Source organism: Archocentrus centrarchus, chromosome 6 (genome assembly GCF_007364275.1).
Source record: "Archocentrus centrarchus isolate MPI-CPG fArcCen1 chromosome 6, fArcCen1, whole genome shotgun sequence".
Taxonomy (NCBI): domain Eukaryota; kingdom Metazoa; phylum Chordata; class Actinopteri; order Cichliformes; family Cichlidae; genus Archocentrus; species Archocentrus centrarchus.
In genome coordinates, this window is record NC_044351.1 from 19743076 (window position 1) to 19764428 (window position 21353).

At 40.1% G+C, this 21353-nt stretch overlaps 1 protein-coding gene across 1 annotated transcript in view; it reads left to right on the forward strand.

The window, feature by feature from the left end:
• tln2b (talin 2b) overlaps nt 1–9149 on the forward strand; it is an 86800-nt gene extending 77651 nt beyond the window's left edge. The window contains exons 49-58 of the mRNA XM_030731199.1: nt 63–248; nt 716–823; nt 1474–1579; nt 2350–2355; nt 2922–3046; nt 5587–5712; nt 5811–5873; nt 5974–6156; nt 6240–6365; nt 7011–9149. Of these exons, the coding sequence (XP_030587059.1) occupies nt 63–248; nt 716–823; nt 1474–1579; nt 2350–2355; nt 2922–3046; nt 5587–5712; nt 5811–5873; nt 5974–6156; nt 6240–6365; nt 7011–7139 (1158 nt within the window). The 3' untranslated portion in view covers nt 7140–9149. The remainder of the gene's footprint in view (nt 1–62; nt 249–715; nt 824–1473; nt 1580–2349; nt 2356–2921; nt 3047–5586; nt 5713–5810; nt 5874–5973; nt 6157–6239; nt 6366–7010) is intronic.
• Nucleotides 9150–21353: the final 12204 nt, after the last annotated feature.

A 21353-nucleotide genomic window follows, 5' to 3' on the forward strand; every position in this document is an offset into this window, starting at 1 on the left:
ATTATGTCTGAGCCCCCATCCCGTCACCAACCTCCTTTGCTTGTGGGTCATCATCGTGTCAGGTGTTCCAGTCCAAGGATGTCCCAGAAAAGTCCACCTCACCTGAGGAGTTCACGCGGATGACAAAGGGCATCACCATAGCAACAGCCAAGGCGGTGGCCGCAGGCAACTCTGCTCAGCAGGAGGATGTGATCGCCACTGCCAACCTGAGCCGCAAAGCCATCTCTGATATGCTGACTACCTGCAAGGTGCTAATCCACACTGCCCGACGGAAGCAGACCTCACACAGACAACACCAGGCTGCCAGGGAACATATGAGCCCAGCCTGTTGAGAGCAGAGTCTAGTCTACTTTATGTCTGCTCCCACTGCTAATGACTCACTTTTCAAAGTCATGCAGGGAAGCATCAGTCAGGATGTCCTTCAGCAAAGGCAGGGCACTGGGCAAAAATAAAACATCATACAAACATCGTAGGCTATGGTTTTAAAAATCAAAGCGTAACAATGACTGAAGATTTCGATTTTCTAGTCGCCATGAATTTTATCTGTAATTGGAACTAGATGATGTGCATATCCACAAGTAAAAATGATCTAAAAGCTTTTTTCTGACCCCACATGGTGCATTTTCACTTGTGGTAAATGTTGCCTGTCCACTGGGAACAATTTTTATGTCCTCTCCTAAATCTCCTGTTCAATCTTGTTTTCTTACTCTTACAGCAAGCAGCATATCACCCTGAAGTGAGTGAGGAGCTGAGGAGTAAAGCCCTGCAATATGGCTCTGAGTGCACCACCGGATACATCAACCTTCTGGAGCAGGTCTTGCAGGTTGGAATGAAGGAGTCTCATAAATAATGGATACACATGATTTGTGTGTATCTCCTTGCCTCCTGTCACTCACCCTGCACTGATAACTGAGAATATCAGTCATATCCTTATAACATAAAACCTCAAAAGACCAAATGATAGAAATTTGCTGTGTAAATGTCTTATTTTTAGCACCTTGTTGAATATATTTACATGAAAATTAGCAACTCATTTTCATGAAATTGCTTTGTTGCAAAAATAACTTGTGTTGCGCAAAGACAAGTGTGTCCATGTGTAACAAATTGCCAGTTAATGCAGTAAGTATCATAATTACTGATCTCATTTGCATAATTAATGGGCACATCGTACTGAGTCTGGCAGGACATCAGGCACATAAAGTGCTTTGTAATATTTTGTGGATATTATTTACAGAACTACTAGTCGCTCAAGTAACAAACAAATGGATCTTTAACATTCTGAAGTATAGTTCAAACTCAGCAAGTTAATTATGTTACACTCAGATATTAAGAATGCTGGGATATTTCACCTAACATGTAATCTAGAAATACTTTTTGTATAGAATCATCGTTGTGATTCATATTTTACAGTATGTTGACTTTTGCTTCTTGTATGTGTGCGCCTCTGCACATCTTGGTCTCTTGTGTTTTCAGGTGTTGCAGAAGCCCACACCAGAGCAGAAGCAGCAGCTGGCTGTGCACTCAAAGCATGTGGCGGCGTGTGTGACGGAGCTCGTGCAGATCGCTGAGGCCATGAAAGGTGAGTCTCGCACGCACAGCTGATAACACACTCTCACAGAACACGCACAAGAGATGGGCTTGACAGTCTTTACTTACGAGCGACCCCATCCTGACTAATGTCAGGATTTTATGGGTGCACAGAAAAGTTATTTACATTTAGCTTTTCAAGTGCATGTTAGACTATGTTAAACAGTATTATTTAAAAAAAAAACACTGATTTTATGAAAGTAACAGTGAAATCCAGAAAGCTGTTTTGTTTTAAATTGACTGTAAGAACACTCAGTGTAAAACAGGTGGGCGAAAACAGCAGAATACATTGAGTTTAAAGGAGGGGAATTCCCTTTAGGAGCCAACTCAATCAGATAAAATGTGGAGAAAAAAAAAAAAAAACATGACAGGATTGTGGAGATGTTGGAGATTAGTCAAAGGAGCCTTAATCCTCTTGTGCATGAATATTATGGTGCCAGTGAGTCAAGCTCCCAAACCTGTGTACACCCTGATAAAGATGGGTCACCAGAATCACTTTAGAATATTGAAATCATACCAAAGAGTGATTACCGTGCTGTCTTTCAAATTAAGCTCTGTAGGATGGCTATGACACAAACATATTAGTGTTTTTTTTTCTCTAGATGTTGCAATGCTGCATCTGACAGGAGTAATAGATTGTGTTTGGATGAGAATTAGATTTCAGCATACAGCCTAAGACACAGCGGGGCTATCTACTTCACCTCTCTAATGTCCCATGTGCTCTCTCCCTCTCCCTTCCCTGCTCTCTCCTTGCTGCCTCAGACGGAGGTAAGTGGGATATGGTCTGTTTTGTTCCTCCAGATCACCTTTCATGGAGTCAGAAGGGGGTAGAGAGCAGACAGTTTGGGGGTGGGGGGGGTGCAGAGCAGATTTCCCCAGAGCTCAGCATAATCTATGAAAACATCATTCCATCTGCTTTACCAAGCTGTTCAAAAACGGCTACATTTTCCGGGCACTTAAAAACATATAAAAAGACAACGATCCATCAAATGTGCATTTCGTCTCATTTTAGCTATGTTACTCAATTTGCAGACATTACTGTCACACTGCAAACAGTTCTTGGGAAAATGTATAGAAAGCTCAGATTTAGAACAGCTATGGATAGCGCCTGTGTGTGAATAGAAAAACACGTGTTTGAACCAAAGCAGGACTACTACTTATGTAAGATAAAATGATACCACCAGAATGTTTGTACTTTTTATGTGTGTGTGTGTGTGTGTGTGTGTGTGTGTGTGTGTGTGTGTGTGTGTGTGTGTGTGTGTGTGTGTGTGTGTGTGTGCGCTTTCAAAACCTCTGTGATAATCACTGTTTGGCTACATTTTGATCTCTTCCAGGATCAGAGTGCGTAGACCCTGAGGACCCCACTGTCATCGCTGAGACTGAGCTCCTCGGAGCAGCAGCATCCATTGAAGCTGCAGCCAAGAAACTAGAGCAGCTGAAACCCAGGGCCAAACCCAAGGTATAAGTGCCCCTCGCAACCTTTTCCACCCACACAAACCCACGCACAGGTTTTTGCCATTAATCAGCAGGGAGACAATGTAGGGCGTAGGCAGGAAAAGGTGACACCGGCTTTGAAGTGGAGTTGTGTTTTGTTTTGTTTTTTCTTCATTAACTGAGCTGCTAACGTGATATCATTAAAGGAGAAACTGATTCTCTTATACATGCCATGTTGACTCAGACAACTGGTCCAGTGATCTAACTTATGCAACTTTCTTCAAAGGTAGTTTTGGACTTTGTTTTGAGCTGTGCTGCCAAGAAACACAATTACACAGCTGGGTCTTCAAGCTTATTTTGGAAGGGAGTTCAAAAGTGTGATGAACTGTTGTGACCCTTTGTGAAAGAGAGGTCCTCTGTCTTATTGGACACATTTCCTTTGTTTTATTGCAGTGTTCGTCATTTCTAAACTAAACTCGGGGAGATTTTCTCAGCCCGTTGTTCACCCCCCACCCACCCACCCACTCTCACACACACACACACACACACACACACACACACACACACACACACACACACACACACACACACACACACACACACACACACAATGTGGTATTGCCTTGAAAAAAGCAGAAGGACTTTAACCCATAACAGGCAGGGAAAATGGATTGATAATAGCGCTTTTGTGAAGTGGAATTACTTTTATGTTCTGTGTGCAATACAGGATTGTGTTTGAGGTGTGCTCTGCATGACTGTGTTATCTGTCTCTGGAGACTGGATAGTTAGATCCTTGTGGTCTTGCTTTTGTGCCTCTAGTGCTTTTCCCCTTTTCTATCAGTTCAAACCTTTGTCTGTGTGATTTTAAAAAAATGAAAATGTATTTAGAATACCTTAGCTTTTATAAAGACTGTATAATGCTCTGTTTCATGCTATAATTCCATAGCTGCAGACTGCATTTATGATGACCTTTGTGTTTATGAAAGGGGGATTAGTGGGTGAAAGGCGCTTCCTCTTTTTGATGATCTCCCTCTAGTGATCTAATGGGAAGCTTTATTACTTGAATGGAGAATACCTCTATGCTATGCAGTAATTTGTCCTCGTGTGAGCACAGTTGAGTTTCTGTTTTTTCTTCTTTTTTTTTTTTTGTAAAGCAACCATACTATCATTTGTGCTCATGTAATGTACAGGACAGAATGAAATCCAAGGTCTGAAATACATTTTATGAGACTGTGAAAACATGATTGCACACTTCAGTAAGATGTTGAACTGTACAAGCCATAATTTTTAATATCACAAAGCAGGCCTTTTAAAAAAGCACACAGATTCAAACAGATGTTTAGGTTATTTGTCTAAAACTGCTTGAATTCTTCCTCGTCTTTTCTTCGACCCCCAGCTCCCCACCCCACCCCTTCTGCTCCTTCATCCCTCCCATCCAAAAGGAGGGAGGGCTCTCCTGCCCCCAGCATGCTTCCTTGCTCCCCTCCCCTCGAGCCATTGTAGACCTGGAAGCCTTCTCTGCAGGGCTCTGTCTGATATGTTTGATATATTAGGTTGTTATTCAGTCCAACTATATATCAAACATATTCCTACAGTGTCCCGCCCTGTCTCCAGCCACATGTGCCTTATGTGTTTATAGAGGTCTGTGATCAACTGCATGCTGTTGACTGATGTTGCAGAGATGGCCATTTGTTAAATGTCCTTGAACTGATGCCCTTTGATCTTTATTCTGCTTTTTACGCTGGGGGTAGTGAATGGACGATCACATCTAGATGCTGCCACTTTGTGTGAAAGAGAAAATTAAGCAGTGCCACGTATGCTGCATTATCAGGCCAAAGATACAATTGAGGACAATGAGGCCATGGCTTCAGTCTTTTATATAATTTTGAAGGTTTTAAGAAAGCTGTGTGGGAACATTAAGCCATTCAAATGCATTTAAGGATTTTTAACTCTTTATGAATGCTTAGTCAAGCTTTACAAATAGTATTTGTGGTGAACATAATTACTCCAAGTTTGTATTCATAATGTAAAGGGAAAACAATGTTATTAGAACAATCTGAGTTCTGGGTTTTATAGCACATGTATAGAGAACTGATTAAAGTTCCAAGTTCTCGAAGTGACATGGTGCCTCATCAGTGTGCAGCGCCATGATTTTGTGAGATTTACATAAATTGTCAGCATTATATGAGGTTAGCAGATGAATGCAAGAAACACAATGAGGATTTATGAGCAGTATTTGCCAGAGTATAAGTGTAACAGTGTAACACAAACACCACTGTTATCAAAGCTTTGGCAGTCTCCCATTACAGGTGTGACTGTGCAACAGAGTGTGAAGCAGGTTTTTTTGTATAAATAAAAGTTGAAATAAAGTCTTTTTGAAATCTTTAAACTAGTATTGTACTCGGATTTAATTAGTCTTCTAAATGCATGCGATTTAGTCCCCCACCCACAGCCCACCACTTTGGATGTTTGTTCCAGCAGTGCAGATGAATAATAAGTGATGATCCTTTTTATTTTTGTTATATTTGCTTTTAAATGTAAGTTAATATGTGGTTTACCTTCCAGCAGGCAGATGAGACGCTGGATTTTGAGGAGCAGATCTTAGAAGCAGCAAAGTCCATTGCTGCAGCAACTAGTGCTCTTGTTAAATCTGCATCTGCAGCTCAGAGAGAACTGGTGGCACAAGGCAAGGTCAGTCTACACAATCACTAAGCCTTAGGCACTTGTAAAGACTATGTGTAGTAATGCAGTGCAGTATTTGAATTTCCTTCCATCAAACTGTACCTCAGGTGGGATCCAATCAAGCCAATGCAGTCGATGATGGCCAGTGGTCACAGGGTCTCATATCAGCTGTAAGTTACTATGAAGAATTCCTTCCTTGTAACACCAAAATGAATTCTAAAAAAATGTAAATCTATCTCATAATATGTGAGAATTTCTTTCCTGCTGTAGGCGCGTATGGTAGCAGCAGCCACCAGTAACCTGTGTGAGGCAGCTAATGCTTCAGTGCAGGGTCACGCCAGTGAGGAGAAGCTCATCTCTTCTGCCAAACAGGTTGCAGCCTCAACAGCTCAGCTGCTGGTGGCCTGCAAGGTGAAGGCAGACCATGATTCAGAAGCCATGAGGAGACTACAGGTAGCACTGAAAACACACTTTTTAATTTGTCCGTGCAACGTTTACCCTATGCAAAACTTAATTCTGAGGATGTCTCTCCAAAGGTGGCTGGTAATGCTGTAAAGCGAGCATCAGACAACCTCGTCAAGGCAGCTCAGAAAGCAGCATTTGACAAGACTGAGGATGACAGTGTTGTGGTGAAGACGAAGTTTGTTGGAGGCATAGCTCAGGTAAGAATCGCGGGGAAAAAAAATGTTTGAGACCTAGAAAAGAAATCACTTCTTCTCTGTGATGTGCCCTTTTCTCACTGATATGCCAAAATGCCACAGTTGTTTTTCTGAAATTACTGTGAGCTGCTGTATATAAGCAGCCCATCAGTTTAGCTTCTCGGTTGTTTGCTAGGTTTGCAGGGTATCCACAGCTCAATATCTTTTGAAGGCCTTTAATGTCTTTCTGCTTTAGCAGAAATAAAATTAAAATTAAAATTTCTCTATATATTTAAAGTAGCCCCAGTCAGTTACCTGTTGTATTGTGGTTCACTGAGGTTTATCACGTATGCACAGAATAAATACAATGTTTAAATCTGACTGATAAACTTAGCTGCTATAAGCTGACAGCTTCATGCAGAATGAAGTACACTCAGCCCGCGGTTTGTCATAAAATCTCCAGCAATTTTTTTTTCTGCAGTGTTTAAATGCATCTCTCTATATATTAGGAAAAGTTTTTTATTACACTAGCTACACTTGCTGCTTTGTGGTCTCCTAAGTGTTGTGCTTGGGGTGAACAGTTCAGCTCTTAGTTTATCATATCAAGCCATCCACGGGCGGTGGATAGTGGAAGGTCAACCTTCTGTCAACTGCTGTTATTTTCCTCAGATCATTGCGGCTCAGGAGGAGATGCTGAGGAAGGAGCGAGAGCTGGAGGAAGCTCGGAAGAAGCTGGCTCAGATCAGACAGCAGCAGTACAAGTTCCTGCCCAGCGAACTGAGGGAGGATGAAGGCTGACTGACTTAGCAGATGGGGATGTGCGCTGCGCTGATGACACCTTCTTGTCATGGGGAGATGCCAGTCTACTATTGGCTGTATTACTCTCATAAAACCAAGGACTATATAGCACTTGAAACAGGCCTGTTTGGTGAGAAAACATGTGCCTGTGCTCAGTGTATCTGTGTGTGTGTGGGGAGTGTGTGTGCGTGCGCGTTTGTGTTTGTCATGGCATTGACATTCAGACTTTTAATATGAAGAAAGTCGTTTCTATACGCAAGTTGAGAAAGTTTAAGTCGTATGATAAATGTGTCATTACTTTGTGGGTGTTACTGCATCACGAGCGTCACTGACTGTTACAATCATGAATCAAAGGTGTTACAAATGCAGAAATCTTATATAATCACTGAATGTTCTCAAAACTGTTGAAGGTTTAGAACAAATAGAAAGGAACTGGTGATATCTATGTAACCAGCAAAATAAATCTGAGGGTCCATAGTTTGTATTTTAAGTATACAGAGTATTAATAGAAAAGCAGGAAGACAATGTCTCATTTCACCACTGGCTTGCATGCATCATAATGTTTAAACATATCAGTAAAGCTACTAACCAATAGAGTGGTATAGAGTGAAAAGGCACTTGTATTTTACTAAAAAAAAAAATAAAAATGTGAACATGGGGTTTGCTGTTAAACTAGCGAATTCTGTTTAAACTAAGTTGTTCAGCTTGATGCCAAACAATGAGGGTCTCAAAATGATAAAATAAGGTCACCACTAGCTCTAAAGATGTTTATTCTTCACCACTTTCTTATATAGGTATAATCTGTGGTATTCAGAGTATCTGGACAATATGTGACCAAATACGTCTTGCTGCTTGTACATTATGCCATTTAATGTAACCCCCCCCCCCAAAAAAAAAAGTTCTTCCCACATGTACTTGTGTAAGGAATACTTGTTTACATCATTTGTCATGTTTGTTCTCTCTCGTCTTTGTGTTTTAATTCCTTCTCCATTCACACTGGCCAGATTCGGTTTGTGTGTGTCTGTGCTGGAGCCGTATATAAACACACTCTCATACAGTTATTTTCTGCAAGTCACTGCCCCCGCCGTGCTAAAGTCATTTCACTTTAGATTGTCTGTCTATAGCAATACTTTACATTGAATATTCAAGAAAGATAATAAGAGTGCGCACTGTTATTGGTTGGAAGAGGAGGTGTGTGCGATGATATTGAACTCTAGGCTCTTGAATGAAATGAGCACACAGTGTGCTATAAAGTGGCTCATAACTTTATGCACTGAATTGAAAGCTCCCATTGCATTGAATGGAGGACAGTCACATAACAAACTAGAAGGAAATGGCATCACATTCTGAGGAAACTAATTTTACTTTCCTTTATTAATGTATAATGTATTTTAAATTCTCAGTGTTCATCTCTGCAGTCTGCATTTTGTACTAGTGCCTTACTTGAGCCTGCCCTACGAGCAGCTGAAAACCAGGCTGGGTGGGAGCCTGAGCCTTTTTCCTCTCTGGATCAAAGCATTATGCCAGTCTATTCCCTATTGGGGTCTTAAGAAATTCATTTGCCATACAGTACAATGCCTTGGCTGGTGGCCTACCTGCTGAAAGTGTTCTGATGCTGATATAAAAGGGCACCTGTGGATACATTAGGATTTAAAAACTACGCTAGACTGCATTCAATGAGCATGTGGCAATTTGTGTATGAAGTTGAGAAATTGTTTCAATTCATTATGCCAAGTCCCTCTTAAATGTTGAAATGATTAACTTCCTGTTTCATTGTCTAACCACTATAAGAATTAAGTTTCTATCAGTAAATGTAAGAATTACCCTGAAATATACTGTCTGACTGATTTGTTCAAGTATTAGAAAAAGAAGAAATAGAAAAAGTTACTAGCTCTGTTATGAATATGTGTTGTGCTTTCTTTAACAGACTATGTTAGTTTTATGATTTGATGCTGTATGTATAATATTTATCTGGTCACAAAAGTATTTTTTGTATTCACCACAAATAAAGCGTTTCAAACAACTAGTAAATTTAAGAGGATTGTTTTTCATGAAGCAGTTCCCCTGCAGCTCTACCCATTCAGCAAACCCAGACATGTAACATTCACTTAGACTTTGAACCAAAAGCAGGCAAGAGTGCATCTACTCTTTAATATATATTTTTCAGACTTTTTCAAGGCTGTAAATCACCAAAATTAAAAAAAAATATATGTACAATAGAATAAATCATCCTGCATTCTTGCCAGAAGATGTCAGTATTTATCCTTCATAGCTGAATCAGGAGGTCAGAGGATGTTCAAGTGGAAGGACTGCAAAGTTAGCCAGACCAAATATGGACATTGTGGATGGAGTTTTTTCCCTTGCTTCACAGGCCAGACCTTGAAGTATGCAACCATCCCCATTTAGATATTTTGGTCAATAATGAGAGTTCACAGTATTTTTATACTCTGGGCAGCAGTTCCACAGCTACAGCCTTTGTAGCGGTGTTGAGAAGCCTCACGTTTGAAGATTAAGTCAGTCGTTAGAGGGAACTTTTTTCCCCCCTCAGGTGATACAATGCCTAATTCATACCGAAGCTGATCCTCCTGTGCTAGGAGAAAATGTAAGCAGAGTGTGTAAAGGATGGTTAAACGTGGCCAGCACAGCACACTGTCCTTCTAATGAACACCATATTTGGTAGTTTCAATGTTTTGGTCTCATGCAAGGCAAGGCCACAGTGAAGAGGGGAAACTGAAGCCATGTGTTTAAAAGTGAGTACCCATCTACTACTCACCCTCTCTCCCTCTCCCTCTGTCTCCCTGAGACCAAAAGGATGGTTTTTTTTTCTTTTTTTTTTAAACTTTAGAAAACCTCAGTAAATTTATGCGTTTAACAGAGTTCCTTCAGTTCAGTTCCTTCCTGTTATTGTCCTGCACTTTTAATAATTTTACCCTAATTATTTAAAACCCGATGTTGCAGCTAAAATCAGGATGCATTTATAGTTTTCTTCTCCTAAATACAAAAGGGTATTTAGGGTCAGAATAGCTTTTTATCAAGCTGTCTTTTTCAGCCACTTGGCATGCCACATGCCTTTTTCCTGCTTAAGGACTCTAAATGCACCTTACAGAGCTTAATGTCTGATCTGTTAAACCTTCATCAAGTTGAAATGTCTTTACAAAATCAGGTGGAACATAAGGTAAAGAAGATGCAAGAAATATTTAGCTGAATTATAGGGAAAAAACATTAAATGTTTAATCGAACTTGTTAAAGGAAGCTTTAGAACCTGATAATTGTTTTTGAGTATCTGAATGCGTCATAACACATTTAGTAATCCCTTGCACCAACAGTGTAAATCTCCGGCATCCTGAATGTTTTAAACTTGCAGTGCTGGAAAATTTGTTTTGCTGTCACTGTGGCCTGTGCCATGCCTAATCCCCACAGTCTGGCAGCTATTTATCCCAGGCTTTGTTCCACACTCAAGTTCCTAAGAGTGAAGCCAGGCTAACCCATAGCTAAGCCAAATGACACTGGATCACCTCTACGCTTTAATCATTTCTGAGCTAATCTAAGGTATGCTTAAGGCTGATACGGGTTTCTGTGTTTTCCAGTTTTGATGACAAGCATTTTGATGTAAGGTCAAAAGTAATTCAGGAATGCAATCGTGACTCAATGCTGAGAAAAAACCTCTGTGAACTTGAGAGCTGTTACACTGGAAAGCTCTGCAGGCACTTTTTAATAATACACCCTTCGAATTTTAGTTTTCCATTTCTCAGTTTGCCTTTCAACAATTTCTTTAACAGCATCGATGGTGGTGAATGCTTTATATATGAAGAAAAACATCCACAAATCTCATGGTTTAAAAAAAAAGCCTCTATGTGAACGAGCTGTATTTTTTTTTTTAAACTCGGTTCAGGTAAGGCTAAACCAAACAGACTGTAAAACAGTCTGTAAATTCACAGAGAGAAAGTGAGACAGCCTCTGCCCTGAGCTATTTTTTTTTTCTTTTCACTTTTAGAGAAAAGTGATGAAAGAGGAAGAGAGGTTTGGAAAAAATGCACATCAGGAAAGGGTTTTGGGTTTTTGGGCTGGGCCTTTGTCCACAGCGTGCTGCTGAGGTTTTTCTCTTTTATGTTGTTGTTGTTGTGCACAGACAACATTTTAACCTGACAGTGTCCTTCTTGCGTCTCTCTCAGAACAAGCAGTCTGTGGACAAGAAGTTACTGCTAGTTGTAATCGCTGGGAATACAAGATGTTTCTCTTTCCAAGTGTACACATTCTTCTACCTTTCTTACAGAAACATGTTTTTTTATTCTTATTTATGATCCTATTGAGACACACATTTCAGTACAAAGAAGGCTAGAAGAAAGCCATAAAAAACAGGCTTGTCAGTCCTTCAGCAGTCATATCAGGCTGAAAGTAATTTCCAAATTACTCAAGCTGATAAAACACTGGAAACTTGTATTGTTTATGGGTTGAATGGCCATTTGGCTTCAGTCCATTTGTTTCCAGAAGTCTCACAAGGTCCAGACCCAAACAAGGTATGGTAGTCGGAAAGAAGAACATAATTAACAAGCTGTTCCTTACAGAAATCTCCATGAAGCTTGCTTTTCCTGTTATATAATATAAATATTATATTATATATAAGTGATATATAAATATTTTGAAATTCAATCTGAGGAATCTGAGAAAATGGATTTATATGGCTAAACTAGCAACTAGATGCTGCTAGTGTAAAGTGCATATGTAGCGGATGAGCTTCATGTAAATACATTTTTACTGTCTTGGTAGTTATATTCTCAGAGAGTTATAGAGAAGAATACAGTGGGGAATTACAGCATGGTTTTACCAGGATGAATGAAGTCATTGTTTTAGAGGATGCTTGTTTAGGCATACCCATATACCACCCGTCCGCCTGCTCTGAGAAGCAGCGCTCCCTAACATAAACCTGGGAGACAGCAGCTGATGGCTCTTAAAGAGCATTTTACTCAGCTCTGGAACACATGACTATTTTAGGTCATCAGCTGGGCTCTCCCAATATGTCGGCTGCATAACTTATCCAGTGTATAACCTTTAATTTTATGAGAATAGTAAACAGGGTCAGTATAGAGGATCTCTTCTGTGTTTTTCATAACTTGAAGCTGGTTATTGTCTGGTTTCCCTAAAATAACTGAGTTTAGATTAAGTTCAAACAATGCCATCTATTTAAGAAAGATAGGAAAGATGATGTTTTATGTGCTTCCCAGTCAAATCCTATTCTCATTCTCAGAAAACAGAATTCACCAATTTCTAAAAGATAACTGGTGGAGGTGAAGTTTTTTATTTCTTAAGTGAAGTAGGTAGGTTAGAAACAGTCACCCTGAGAATGTCAGTCTGACAAAATTCACTGTCTGTTTCTCCCATGATGGCACAGCAGCTCCTTCAGTCATCACATAAGGAAGGCGCAGTATTTCTCAGTCAGCAATGACAGCAGGGCTATATTGGGACTGAGCTGAGACTTAAAACGTGGGTGCTAAATTTGGACAGCTTCACAAGTAACATCAGGAATACCTATGAAATGATATCCTCCAACTCCAAACATGTTCTTCCACAATCAGGTTTTGCTCAGTGACTTACTTACACTTTTCTCGGTTTTGCTGAAAACAGTATTGTGATAGAGCGATGGACCAGAGGAGCAGATTGTCTGAGATGGTGCTGCCGAATGGAACTGATCTGCAGCGCCTCCTGGGATTTAAGCTGTCCAGAATGAAATGTAATACTCATCCGTCCAAACCCTTCTGTCTTAATAAGGAAACTTTGCTTAACACTCGCTAGATGACAGGCCACATTTCTGTGGAGAAAAAAAAAGTCTCTGGCTCCTTTTCTTCTCTCAATCCTGTGGCCTCCCCACCCTGTGTTAAAGCTGAATAAACACTCTCTGCTCAGCAAAGTTTTCTCAACACTGACATCGAATCTCACACAATTTAGTGTGAGAAAAACAAAATATAATATATACATTTTATCAATTTTATCATTTTTTTATAAAGACAGTTTGCCTGTGTACCCTTTTTCTGCACCAGCCTGTGTGCGTTTATATATATATATATATGTGTGTGTGTGTGTGGGTGTGTGTGTGTGTGTGTGTGTGTGTGTGTGTGTGTGTGTGTGTGTGTGCATGCGCACACAGGCAAGATAGATAGATAGATAGATATACATATAGCTATAGATTGATAGATAGATATACATAGATATCGCTACCTGTACAGATTAACTGAAGTGCATTACAAGTGCACTACAAAATAATATATACAAAAATGTGCAAAAGTTTTGAGCCACACTTCATTTCTTCATATTTTGCTTCTGTGGATTCAGATGTACTTGTAATTGTACCTGACCATTTTCAGAAGAATGTTTTTTGTTGTTAAGCCATTTAGCACTTACCTATGAATCCTTCAAGCATAACAAGACACCTAAGTCAAAGGGTGAACCAGTGTTGTGTCTACACATAACAGACAACTTAGCAAAGAACTGATTTTAAATTGTAACTTTAAGCACTTTGTTACTATCAGCCTGTTGCAAAAATGCATGCTCCAATTTCCTTGGTCAAATCTACAAAACATGATAAGATAGTTTAACAAGTATAAAATAGTATTTTTGCACAATTAAAATTCTTGCTTAAAAAGAAAATGAGGAAACTGTATAAGTGGAGGACAAAAGCAGAAGTATCAGGCCTAAAAACCTATCTACAGCAGACAATCAGTATCTGCAAGTCTGATGGAGTGATGAATCCAAATTTGAAGCTTTTGGTTCAAATCATCGTCAGAAGAGGTCAGGAGAGAGGTACAACAGTGAGTGTCTACAGCCATCTGTAAAACACAGTGGAGGATGCGTCACATTGTAGGGTTGTATTTCAGCCAGTGGCATTGGGGACCTTGTTAAATTTTAAGGAATTATAAATGCAGAGCAATGCTTTCAGATTTAGCTCCACCATGCAAAACATCTGATTGGCAACAGCTTAATTTTTCAGCATGAAAATTACCCGAAACACACTACCAATTCAGTAAAAGCATATCTGGATAGAAAAACACACAGTGGAACGCTATCAGTCATGCATTGGCCTCCCCAGAGCCTGGACCTCAACATTACTGAAGCAGATCATCATGATAGAGATCATCATGATCATCATGACAGAGAAAAAAACAAAAGGCAGCCAACATCCAAGGAAGAGCTTTGAAGCCTGGAGAACTATTCCTGAAAACTACTTAAAGATATCACAAGAAAGCTGCCTAAGAGAGGTGATTATCCCAAATACTGACTTTCAAGCTTGTTAGAATTGTACAAGGTTTTGCCTTTTATACTGTATTTCCATGTATGCTTTGACATGCTTTAATAATTCGCTGCACCTGTTTCTGATTTTTCTAGCAGAAAATAAAGAAATAAGGAGTTGCTTGAGACTTTTGCACAGCACAGTAGTATATAATATAATTATAATGTAAGAGGAGGAGGAGGATTCCCTAAAGTATAATTTGTTTCTCCTTTTCTTTAAAACTGCCAATTATTACTCCCTTGGTCTACCTTTCCTACATTTTAGGTATCATTGGGGATCAGTAAGTATATTTAGGAAAAAATTAAACCCTAATTCACAAGAATATCTGAGTTATAATTGTTGGAAACTACATGTAAAGTCACTGGCTGTGTTGTGAAGTACTACCAAATTATGTCTTTTGGCCTCATTGTCACATTAACATAATGGAAGTTTAGTTCAAAGCTGAAATTTTCTTTGATAGTTAGGAGGGCTTTGATGGCAGCAGCTCTGAAGATGCACTTGAGGTTACAGTTGATGATTTCATTTTATTTTTTTCTACCATCTGTTTAGCAGAACTTTCAGATGCAGAACAGGAGCATGAAAATCAAAAAGCCACTAAGAGCTTGTTAAGGACATGTGCTAATTGCACAAAGGTCAGCGTGTGATTGATTGGAACGCAGAAGAGAGTCTCATATAGATACCTCAGCTGACCTAACTCTATTCTTATAAATGCACAAGTAGTGGTTTAGGCCAACCTCCCACACTGGGAAGCCACAAGCTCAAACAAATGTGCACTCTCGTTGCAATTTATCTGCTTGCTCCAGGCTCGGAAAAAGGAAAGAGGTGCCTTTGCTGACTTCCAAATGCTGATTGTCTAACTAAAAGTAGTTAGTGCAGAAAAAAGAAAACATGCTTGAGATTAGGAACCCCACAAAAATGCCAGTGATCCCACATCTGTTCATTGGCATAGTCTACCTTTTATGAAGTGAATGTTATGGTTAATAATCCAAATTCATATACAAACACATATCAGTCCTTTGAGTACATTTTGCTGATAATATTTTGTACTTCTTGAAGCAGGATTTAACTCATGTCCTGGTGCTTTTGCTTAATAAAAAAGGATCCTCCCACCACTACTCCTTCCCATTCTTTTGATGGGAGTGTCTTCAGGCAGCCTCAGTATAATCACCCTCTTATCGTACTGTATATTGTTATCTCAGAAATCCAAGGCCCCAGGGCAGGAACTGAGCAGACCACACCAAATGAATGTCTATTTATTTTCACGTCTAGCCGCTCAGCTGCTTTATGATTGACTTCGCACAACTGTTTTATCTAGATCCCTAGCTGTGTGGTGAGTCGTAGCTTGGCTGGGAAACTGCCGTGGCATCTGATCAAACATGGGGCCACAGACAGGCTTTGGTATGAAAATGCAGGTGTTGCTGAGCTGTGGGTTCCTGTGGCATTCCTCACTGCAGAGAGGCCACTGTGACCCAGGCGCAGTGAACACAGTGCATGCGTTCAAACAGCCACCCAGAACCACACTGGAATGTCTCATCACCAGAGGTTCTCACACACACTTCTTTAGTCAGTTTGGGGTCTGAAACTCATACTCAGACATGATATGAAGCACTCTCTTCTGTTTTGGATTTACACCACGTAAAGGCTTTTGCTTACTGAATAGGGAACTGTAAGTGATGAAAACGACTCTCCCTCAAGAAGAATTGTCATGAGAGGATGTATGAAGAAAAGTTTGTATAAAGTGATTAAAAAAACATCAAGAAAAAAAAAAACCACTGAAATACAACAGAATGGCAGCATCCTCCTCTTTTGGCCACTCTTTCGGCTCTCTGTGCCAAAGAGCTCTGACAGGCAGGGAGAACAGTGGCTGAGTTGGAAGTGCATACCAAGATATTTTACAGCCCTAAGGAATGGAAAGAAATATCGAGTATGCTTTTGGACCTCACAAAAAGCCCCCGCAAGTTAGCCCTCTCTTCTGTCTACCTCGCTTACACCAGAGAGCCCATATATGGACACATATATGAAAGGTTTTCCCTCCGTGCGCAAACACGGAAACTTCTAGCCCTGTGACATGAGGGGCAAAAGATTGAAGGCAAATATTTGAAGAGAGCTATCATCAAGATGTTAGGCAGCTGTGAACTCAGATACAAAATGAAACAACAATTAGGTACGTGGGGGGTAAGTACGTCAGCAAGCACAAAGCGGTAGACGAGTATTTAAGTTAACTATAGAGAAATGCAGCAAGAAGAGGTTTAGGAAGTGGTTTTAACAGCTTCTGATCCACAGAGAAGATTTTTTGTTGGACTCCTTATCTGGAACTGGGAGAAGCTGAAGCTGCCTGTAAACAATAGTTTACTGCACTTCCCTCTTGACTTGCCCTTCTGTGCACAAATAAACACAAAGGGCAAAAAATTTAATTTTGCTAGACTGAAGTGATATTTGTAAAGCGGAATGCCTGACAAATTGTCTTTTGTATTCCACTCTTCTTGCCTTGACATTTCTTGCCTTTTGAGAATTTTATTTTACACTAGGATTGTGGCATGGCATCCCACATAAGTGTGAAATGAATCGTGACAGTTCCCCCCCAGATGCCTACCCCCCCCACCCCCCCCCCCCCCCCCCCCCCCCCCCCCCCCTACTTCTGGTCTAAGCTGACTGAGCAGCATCAGATATGGCTTAAAATCTTGCCTCTCTGCCTGTCCCCCTCTAAAGGGGGGAACACAAACAAACCGTCTGGGAGGCGCCCTGCCGAGGCCACAAATATTCCTCCATTATGACTTCTACCCACATTTGTGTTTGCTATACTGGACGCGTAAACTTCTGGAATTTTTCTCCATAGCTCGGCTTGTTTTTTTGCTCACTAAGTCATTGTGGCTTTCGTATTGTCACTGAGGCTTTTCTGCAAACTTGGAAAATTAGCTCCCAAATCTCAATACTCATAAGTATTTCTGTACTACTGAAGGTTTGTGCCTAATTCCTGGACTGTAAGAGATTTTTTTTTTTTTTACAGGTCCTCACAGGCTTTGTGATGACAGATCCTTTCTTTTAACAGCAGCTACTTGCGCTGCAGCAAAATCTTGGCACTGGAAGAAAGCCACCCATCTTCAGTGGAACACCTGCAGCTGAATTAGGTTGACCTTCAATCCTAAGGAATTTGACTTTGGTGAAAATAGTGAATTTTTGATCAGCTCACACTGGGCTCTCAGCGTTTGTCATTTAAACAATAGGCTTACTGGAATTAAAACTGAATGAGGAATGCTCGTGTGTGATTTACACCCTTAACGACAGATTTATCGCCACACAAAACGGTGTGAGTCAAAGTGTCACAACCTTATTGCAACTATCCATCAAGTTAAATACTGCCGCTGTCTCTGTGCCATCGCTGTGGTTAGGTGTCCACCTGTGCTCAATAATAACCAGTTCAAGTCTTACGACTACCAGTATATGTCAGTGGAACATTACTGTGAATAAACCCATCATCAGTAGAGCATGGGCTTAGGTTACAGCTTGAGTTGCACCCTCCCAGAACCCCATCTCAGTTTTTGCTATGCTAAATGCCCCTGCATGGAGCTATCTAATCACGGGGGTACCGTCCCAGAAGGCCAAGAGGTTTTCTCTATATATATATCTGGACGATGTCTGCAGAAACCTTAAGATGATATTTGATGAAGGGCCTGCCATCACTGTACTTCTCAGTGACCCACACAGTGGCCGTGCACTCAACATGAAGAGAGAACTGCCCTTGAAATGATCAGTGTTGTATATCTATGCAATCAGTAATACTACACATCATTAGAAAATAATCACTCGCATGTTGGCTCACGGTTTCAAATGATTTGGCATAACTTCAGTAAAGGTTTAAAGTATTTTCCTGGAAGAACTTGCCGGTCTTTGCATCAGAAAAACATTGTGACGGCACACAACGCAATGAACACAGCAGAAGCAGATGGTTACTTTCTCTAATGTAGTAACATTTAAGCCATGACTGGACCTTAAATATCTCTCCCAAGTGTCCTCTTATGCAAACATGCTTTCAGGCACAGCAGCCAAGTAAAGCTCGGCTACTCCCAGAGCGTCGACTGAGGAGAACCGGACATTCCACATACGGAGTGGGTTGCCACTGTAGGACTAACAGATTAACTATTACAGTGTTATAATATTATAACGGGCATTAAAGCATTCTAAACGGCTGCTCTGTGTTGGGAGGATAGCAAGCAGTCCCTGTTACACAAGTCATCTACTTCATCATTTTGGAAGCAGAATCTGACTTCTTTTCTACCACCTCTTACATCTATACTTATGTAATGTAACATGCTTTAATATAATTATGTATACCATGAATTTTGCTCATTGCCGCACCTGTCTCACTCAGCTGTCCCCTCCTGCAGGCTGAATCATGATGCAGAGAGATGATCAGAATTCCAACATGTCAGAGTATCCCAGATCTGTCCAGAAAATGGGCAACAGTTGTTTGATGGCAAGTTTGTGTTTTCAGTCGGAGAAAGGGCTGAATTCTTCCTTGACTAAAGTCAGACTATATCCCCTCAGTTGTTTCCACCTCTGAGGATGAATGTTAAGAACATTCCTGGTCTTAAATGAGTGTTTACTGTTTTCATTTGTGGGACAAGAATGCATAATGAGAGTAAAGTTATTCATAATGTCCCAAAAAAGCATTTCTTTTTAAATCACATTTTCAGTGTTACAGATTGTAGGATGTACTGTAGGCTTAGATTTATTTAAGGCTGGCAGCTTTAATGGGCTTTAGAGGCAGAGTTTTTTTTTTTTTTTTCCTTCTTTCAAAGAGCTCAAAATTACATGTCTAGATCTTTTTTTTTATTCAGCAGCCTTGAAAAAAAACTTTTCCATGTGGTAGCTTTCTTAAATGCTTTAACCCTCAAATTTTGAAAGGGTTTGTTATTGCCTTTTCATTTGTAAAATGAAAATAAAACTTAAATGTTACCTTCAGTTCAGCCTTAACGTGAGAGTACCTTTAATTTTCCAGTGGAATGTAACTTGGCGCTCATTAGGTTTTTCACTAATATTTGGATTTCATTCAAAATAAACATTAAGAGAGGCCCAGGGCCTCTCTTAATGTGCCAGCAAGTTAGAGTAAAACATCATAATCTGAGCTTATTTTCATTCCAAGGGTGCCACAGGAAATCTAACATACCATTACAATCAAAATCCTGTTTAAGATAATGAATATGAAATTCCTAATCAAGAACCAGCAGTGCATTTTAACTTGCATTATAAAATAAATACTTCAGAAAATATAAATTACTGAAAGTATAATCTGCAAACTGTGCAAAGGCATTATATCAAGAAACATTCAGTGTTGTGCACAATATGCCAAAAAAAAGACCAAACACATGAAGCATTAAATAAAGAAAATGTCTTCATTTAGTAAGTCAGTCTTGCAAGACTCAGGAAAGACTTCTGTATGTAGCAGCAACTTTCAATAATTATAGAGAAAAGCTTTCCAGAGGTGTGATTTTAAAACTGTGTGTATTGGATGCAGATTGGGAGAAGAGCAGGTGGACATAAAGCCTGGAAACAGTGTCGTTCACTTCCATGAATAATTATAAATCTGGGAGTCTAGAGTATGAAAATGCTTTTTGCTATCGGAGTTCCTCAAATTCTAAAAAATAAAAAATAAATAAATAAATCAAAAAATGAAGCACCATTCCTGGTCTCGTCTTTCTCTGACACTGTCATAAATTTGCTTCGTATTATGTAATTATTTATTTAGCAAGTCTGCCAAGCATGGCAGCAATAATCTTTAAAACAGGCCAAAGCCTGAGCAAGACAGGGATTATTTTAAGAGACATATCTAATGCCTTTAGACCTTCTACTTTTGGCACAGTGTCTTGGATCCATATTACAGACTAAGGCAGGTGCATGGAAGAGAAGGCGATCCTAAAAATATCCTAGAGAAGACTAAAAGACACTTGGAGTGTCCTCAGTCACCACAGCAGCGTGTTTTGACTTTTTATTAAGTTGTTGCAGAGTGATTATTGTTCAATATAATTTCTGTTTTACATATAATTACACAGAATAATAACTGCTTAACTATATTAAGGCTAGTAAAAAAAACATATAGCATGATGTTAAATATTCTATAAAACAGTTAACATTTCACAAATGGCAAGCCAATCAGTGACTTGGTTGCTCTTATTGAGGTATAAAGCTAATCCTGCCAGAATGCTGTGATGCCAGTCAAATGACACATTAACACTTCTCAGGAGGGGAGGGATATCCGATACGGTATCAGGTAAACACTTCCTTGTGCTGAGCCCCCCCAGACTGTGAACAATGCCTCTAGGGCTTTTTTGGCTAACCAAAAGCCTCTCTTATCACAGAAAGCCACTACAGCTTATTCCAAAGGAACTTAGACTCACTCACTCAGCCACCCAAACACACTCAGGCAGAGATAAAGAACTAACACTGACTACAAGTTGACAAAAGCTTGTTCTGCAGCTGGCTGTGGTCCCGCTCCCAGCCTGTCCAGAGCAAGAAGAGATGCAGGAAAACAGGAAGGTACTGCCACTGTGAAATAATCAGAAAAGATCATTTCCTTACAAATTAAGCATACGCCAAATTTCAGAAACTTTTGGAAAGTGAACAAACTGAAAGGCCACCCAAAGCAGAGACAGAGACCGCATGCTGTGTTTTTTAAATGGGTGACCAGGGTGGTAAAACAAACGTAAACAGTCTTTTTCTGCATGTTCTCCGACATTAAATGGCAGGAACCATTTCCGTGGGAGCATACCTACTCGTCACACCCCATATAAAGGCGTCTCAAATGTATGGGAGCAACGAATAGCCAAGCAGAGCCTTAAAAAAACGCCCGAGCATCCACACACGCCTCCTCCGAAAAAGTATTGGATGTCCAAAGGAATCCAGTCACTCCCCCACCACCACCACCTTGAAAGTAC